This window comes from Hydra vulgaris, chromosome 03 (genome assembly GCF_038396675.1).
Source record: "Hydra vulgaris chromosome 03, alternate assembly HydraT2T_AEP".
Taxonomy (NCBI): Eukaryota; Metazoa; Cnidaria; class Hydrozoa; order Anthoathecata; family Hydridae; genus Hydra; species Hydra vulgaris.
In genome coordinates this window covers 49,286,347-49,293,470 of record NC_088922.1, presented here as the reverse complement: position 1 = coordinate 49,293,470, position 7,124 = coordinate 49,286,347, and the positions used below count along the sequence as shown (strand labels likewise).

General features: G+C 29.9%; 1 protein-coding gene across 1 annotated transcript; it reads left to right on the top strand.

The window, feature by feature from the left end:
- The first annotated feature begins 4,259 nt into the window (after nt 1-4,259).
- Nucleotides 4,260-4,628, top strand: LOC136078743 (uncharacterized). Its single transcript, XM_065794538.1, has one exon. The coding sequence runs from the start codon at nt 4,260-4,262 to the stop codon at nt 4,626-4,628; it is 369 nt and encodes a 122-aa protein (XP_065650610.1).
- The last annotated feature ends 2,496 nt before the right edge of the window (nt 4,629-7,124 follow it).

The following is a 7,124-nucleotide window of genomic DNA, read 5'->3' as shown; positions in this document are numbered from 1 at the left end:
TAACTTGAAAAAATGTGTCACAGAATATGGCCAAAAAACGGCTTTGTAAAATCTGGATTTACGCGTACCTACTTTGGCATCTTTAAATCGAACTTCTTTATTGAGATTAAGAATAAGGGCATGAAACAGACTTTCAGTGGTAACACCTAACTTTTCAGTTATCTATGAAGATCTTCTTTTCTTAGACCTTGTTGAGAGATCCTCAAATGATTTTGAAGGTGCACCTCGTTGAACATTTTTTATCATAACTTGCTGTTGAGGTTCGTTTACAATAAATTCCATATTTAACCATTTCTCGTAACAATTTATAAACCTTCCTTTTTGTCTACCTGTCTCATTCCATTTCTTTTTAAAGTTTTTCATAAATTTTTCGGTTAACCTCATCTGATTGTAGTTCGGATAACATTGAGAAATCAATATACAAACTTTGGTTTTTGCTTCTTTACTAATTAAACATTCATATTTATTTTTATAATTTCCTTTAATTAAGTAATCGAAAATGTCTTTTTTTCTCATATTTAAAATTAGTTTCACCGCTAAATAACTATTGAATATTATAGTTTTGATTATTTTGTTTATTTGATTTTGGATTGTTTTATTTTTTGGATGTTTTATTTGGATTGTTTTATTATTTGGATGTTTTATTTGGTCCGCTTTTATACTTTTATATTCCGCTATTCATTATCACGGTTGAAACTAAAGGAATAATGTTACAGATTTAAAAACATCGGGAGTGAGAAGAGGAGCCGCATTTTAATTTAAGTACATCATGTTTGGAATGACCCTAAAGATATAAAAGCAAACAAAAGCAGCCAAAACTTTTCCAAAAATTTTCTATAAACAATACATTTTCAATCGCAAAAAATTTTAAGGTGGGTAAACCTGGGCGAAAATTTTCCTAGTTGATCAAAGTTTGATTTTCAAACAATTTATAATAAAAAAGTAGTAAACATACGGTTAATTGTGCCTTTTTTATAAAATTGATTTTCCATATTTTATAAGAATATTAAAAAAAAAAAGATTAATCTATCACATCAGCAGGAGTGAGCTTGTGTAAAAGTTGGTAGACTGATTTCGCCTGAATAAATGTAAATTTCTTCAATTTTTGAACTTCAAACCCTCCCTAGACAAAATTTTTTAAATTACGGACCTTAAAAATTTAAATCTGGTTTCCACATAACATATATAATTTAATTTTAAATTGGTTTTATTATAAAACAAAAATTTTTTTTGTATTTATGGCATGGTACTGGACCACTATGCAACCATGGGTTTCTACACATATTTTTAGAGGCTTTCAGTAAATCAAAATTGGTTGCTATTGGCGTTGCTATAGGCGTTGCTTTGGAAGTTGAGTTTGGAGTTTAAGAGTAGTCTTTTTAAAATGGAAAGTTAGGTATCATCTGTTAGGTATCATCTGTTAGGTATCATCAGTTAGGTATCATCTGTTAGATATCATCTTACTGTTAGGTATCATCTGAATTTTTTTAAATGTAACAAATTACATTGGCGTTTTCTAAATAGCTCCATTCCACCAAGGTCCAAAGTTTTGCCAAACCTCTAATAGTAAAATCTCCTAATACATTTACACCACCCATTAAAAGATGAAGTTCTGGTGGAGGGATTTGAATTTCAACATCTGAATCAATATCAAGATAAATAAGCCTAAAAATATTAAAGCAATAAATAATGTTGACTGGTTGATAAAATAATGTTGATTTTTATTATTTAACGTATACCTTTTGTGAATTACATTACTATAGTATTTCTTTCATGTTTGCACCATTTTTCCTAAAATTAAAGTCCTGCTGATCTGTAATTACTAAAGATATTAATATCTAGTTAAATCCCTCCGTCATTTTAGATTAATTATGAAATATATATTATTACCAATGCTTCTAAATGTTCTTGGCTTTCAAACATTTACCTCCATTTCTCCTTCACGGTACATGCACGCATATTTTCCACTATGAGAGCTAATTCCCAAAATAATGTTAGCTAGCTTCAAATCAAATGCTAAAAGTAATTTTTTAGGCTAACTAACCAAATAACTGAAACAGTTAGAAATTAGGAATTCATTATAAAAAAAAATTCTTATAATTATGTTATTTTAGTCAATTTTTTGCTTTGTTAGAATTTATTATCAAATTTATACAATAAAAAAATCATGTTTTATTTAAATAACATGCAAAGAAAGAAAGTCTGTCAAGTTTTAGTAGTTCAATCATCTTTCTAACATAGATGTAATTTTCTGGTATATCTGTTACAATTGCCAATAATTGAACTTTTTTGAACACCGGAATATTGATTTTTGAAAGCGGTTGTCTCTTTTTCATCAATATGAAAGATTAACACATTAACACATATATATTAACTAGTTATCAACTAAACAAAATCAAATGTGTCTTTAACTATAACAACATCTCTCTCAACCAAACAACCACCTGATTCCTTAAACAAAATTTGAAGAACATCATACTTGGTCTCCAGATTTTTTTGTAGTTCTTTCAGTCTTACAAATATATTGTTCTCAAAACTGCTTTGTCCCAAGTCTCTCTCGCTTGGAGCAATATAGTTTGGTTCCATTATCGCTCAGATCAATTGCAGCTTGCATATAAGAATATGCTCCGCGATGGAGATCTTAAGAAAACTATACTTATGTTAATGTAATTTTGTCAAAGATTATTATATAGAAGTAAGCGATAATAAAGGTTGTTTTACTTCATCAAATTGGTGACGATGTAAAAAAAAAAAAAAAAAAAAGAGGATTTAAATAAACATTATATTTACCATGGCTATAAAAACCTTAATCTACCAAACTTTCCACCATTTTCATGTACGGAAGATGCAACCCAGTGTGCACGGTACGTTTTTAAAACGTTTTTTAGACGTTTTTATTTGTTTTAAGGTTTAAACCTAACAAAAACGTCCAAGGAACGTTTTAAAAACGTACTGTGCCTACTGGGAAGTAAGTTATTTTCTAGCTGGAAACGCTACATTAAACAATTCGAGTTACTTTGCGATTCACTTATAATTACAGATGATAAGCAAAAACTTTTGTTACTTCTTAATTTAATTGGAGATAACACTTACGAAATTTATGAAAACATGCCGCAAGATACGCTGATCACTTACCAGCAAGCTGTCGAAGCTTTTAATGAACACTTCAAACCCCATGTAAACCCGAGCTATGAAATTTTTATCTTCCGTAAAATGGCTCAACGTACAGATGAAACCACTCAGCAGTTTTTCGTTCGATTACACGAACAAGCTCGTAAATGCGAGTTTGCCGATAAAGATAAAGAAATTAAACAACAAATTGAGCTTAGTATAAACATTTCAAAACTTTGTAAATACAGTTTTCAAAATCCTAACAAAACTTTACAGGATTTGTTTAACTACTGCAAAAACATTCGAACTAATGGACAATCAAATAGAAGAACTGGAGAAAGAAACGAATAAACAAAGCGAAATAAATACATTCAAGAAAACAAACTTACCATTAATCAGTAAAGAACCATATGTGATTTTAAATAAGTCGCTAAAGAAAATCTGTTATCGATGCGGAACTGAATTCCCGCACACCAATGTATGTTTAGCGTTAGGGGAAACTTGCTACTCCTGCGGGAAAATTGGACATTTTGCAACAGTCTGTAAAAGTAAGAAACAAAAAGAACAGAATACAACAACACATCGAGAGAAATACCAAAGAAATGAACAAATCTATACGAAACCAATAAATACAATTTACAAAGATATCAATGAATCCGAAAATCCTCGTGCAAAGTAAAATCATGGAGACTTGTACTCTGTAAATTCTAACAAGATAAATACTGACTCAGTCGAAAACTTCGAGGTAACGATTAATATAGAAAATATACTAATAACCATTTTAATAGATACCGGAGCTTCTATCAATATTCTAAACTTTAAAACATTTGAAAAGATAAATAATTTAATCAAAAGACCGCTTCGCCAATATAAACACAGATTATTACTTACGGGGATAACAATTCAAAACTTAAAATTGAAAGGTAAATCAATGCCGTGATAGAAAGTCAAACGAAATTCCTCAGTCCACATTCCACATGATCAAAACGCACCACAAAAATTTATTACCTGGAAAAGACTCCAAATTACTCGGTTTAATACAATTGAATAAAGCTCTAGTACATACTGACGTCAATGAGAAAGTTTTGAACTAACAAAAAACAATACGAAATAATTATGGCGACAGTAAACAACAAATTTGCCAATCCATGCGGAACATTAGCAAATTAAACAATGCTCTCCTTCTAAACGTTCCAAAACGATTACAACCACTAATAAACTCATACAAAAATTCTGTTTTTAGCGGGATAATAGGAAAACTTTCTAACTACCAAGTTAAGTTGAAAATAAATGAAAGTATACCACCAGTCGCACAAAAAGAAAGGAGAATTCCTTTTGCACTTAGAGAAAAAGTTAAAGATGAACTTACAAAGCTTGAAGCAGAAGGAATAATTGAAACGGTAACGGACGAAGCCACACCCTGGATAAGTCCAATGGTAATTGTTCCAAAAAATGACGGTAACCTAAGGATTTGCGTAGACATGCCCAAGGGCAGGGAAAATTTAATTACAATTTAATTGTTTAAAAATATGCTTCCAATTAATTAATTGCAATTATTATTCAGTGCAATCAAATAACTGCAATTTTTGAACAATTTAATCAATTTTTCCAATTAATTGCAATTAATTATTGGTTTTTAAAAATGTCAAAAATGTTGAAAACAGAACATAAAATTATCATTTTTTATTAAATATCATACTTAAAAGATTAATATTGTTGGGTCATTACTTTAAATATATATATATGTAATCATTACATATATATATAAAGTAATAACGCACTTTAAACTGGAATTATACATTGCATTGTAATGTATAATTCCAGTTTAAAGTACGTCTTTAATAAGAACTCATAAAAAATAAATTGAAAACCAAAATTTATTTGAAGAGTAAGTCACTAAAGCAATCAGTTATTTTCATTATTCATCATAATATCTGAGAGCATTTTTCTGTCCCAAAATCGTTTGTTAACACACAAAAACATTTGCATTTCACATATCTTGCAATTCACATATCTTGAATCCGAAGACATTTTTTCTAATTTTCTTTTCTTTAGCAGCTTAGAAGCAAAGTCTAAATCATGATCAATACTAACTGGCGTGATCTCAGATTGCTTTAGAAGTTTATTTACACTTTCCTTTTCATTTAAAAATAGTTCGTGCTCTCTGTTGTTCAATATTTTAACTAGCGCACTTTCAAATGTTTTAGAATTAATAATATCTGCATTTGAAGATAAATAGGTACTCATATTAACATCGTGTCTAATGATTTTATTAAATAAAACTCTTACTTCTGAAATGTCAATAGATTCTCTTTGAAATGCAATGGTTACTGAGTTAATTTTTTGCAGAGCCTCGTTTAGCAACTGATGATCATTTTCTTCCCTGGCAGACAACATGTAATCTATTAGCTCGGGCATATTATCAAAGTTACCTTGGGTGAAAAATGGTTTAAGACAAAAATATCGTTTTATCATTTCTGAAGTACTTGACCAACGTGTTGTGTTTCTTTGAATAGCACAAAGAGAAGTCAACAAACTGAGTTTTCCGGCTAGCTTTAAATTTTTAAATTTACCCATAAGCGTATTTGTCTTATCGATGATATGTTTATATTTGAGTAAAAACATTTCCATAGCGAAGTTGAACCTGTGAGAAGCACACCCTATTAATGGAACATTGCACAGATTTGCAAGGGCCTTGTTTGTTTCACAGTTGTCACTTATTAAAGATGTTACGTTAGTCATATTTTTGCGAAGGATATTTTCAAGAACCCATGATAAATATTCAAAGTGGGCTTTTACTGTAAACTCTGTTTAATTTCTTATATGTGAAAAGGCAATTAATGCAGTACTGTACTCATTTTCACTGGCATTGTTAGGATATGATACAAACAATGCCACACAGTGCGTACTTCCCATTGACCATCCATCAAAAATAATTGCAAAATTTTCTGAAACTATGTTAGCAATTTCTACTTCAACCTTTTTAGTCAGCTAATTCATGTACTTTTTCATGGTTTTTATGGAAATATTTTTTAATTTAGAGTATTTTTGCGTGAGAGAGTTTTCTACAAATGAAAATGGTTTAAGGCCACAAGTCACCCATTCTATCCATGAAATACATATTGTCGGCACTCTTTGCTATTATTGGTCCTGAAATATGACTAAAGCCACTAAACTGTGTAATCGGCTGTTGTGTTGAAGTTAAAGAAGTAATATATTCTATATATTCTGGATGCATACTTTTAACATGATTAAATAAATTGGTCCATCCTGTCCCAGTTTTCTGGCGTAATTTTTTTTCCGTACTTACAGGTCCAATTACTGTCATTAGCTTCATCTTTCTTGAAGTAAATGTTGACTATTTCTTTTGTATTCATTGTTAACGAGATTTATTAAAATCCTAAAAAGGAATTTTTTTACTTTATGTGCACATATAAACATAATTAATAGCACAATTGAAATGAACATGCGTATATATGCGTATTATTGGTTATGCGTCAATCTACCCTTAACCTTATATGCGTATACAGCTCGAAATATTTATACATGCGTATTATTGCTTGTGCGTCATTCTATCTTTAACTTTTTATGGTTAAAAACAGTGCTAAACTAAAAATTACATAAAAGTATAATATAATCTCGGTAAATAATATTAATGGCAAAATTTATCAATTATCAATTAATTGCAATTCTGACCCAATCAATTAATTGGTTTAAAAAATATATTTTTTCAATTATATGGTATTGAAAATTTTTCAATCATTTAATTTCAATCAATTAATTGTTTGCCCAATTAATTTTTCCCAACCCTTGGACATGTGAGCTGCTAACAAAGCTATTGGAAGAACGCATTTCCCGACTCCAACCCAAGACGATGTTATAATAAAACTTAAAGACTAAGCCGTTTTCTCAAAACTTGATTTAATGAAGGCATTTCACCAGCTCGAGCTTGCGCCGGAATCGAGATCAATTACTACTTTTTAATCCGAAACTCAAATTAAACGTTTTACAAG

Excerpts from the sequence above, each read along its gene's own strand:
- LOC136078743 (XM_065794538.1), top strand. The coding sequence starts at position 4,260 with ATGCGGAACATTAGCAAATTAAACAATGCTCTCCTTCTAAACGTTCCA.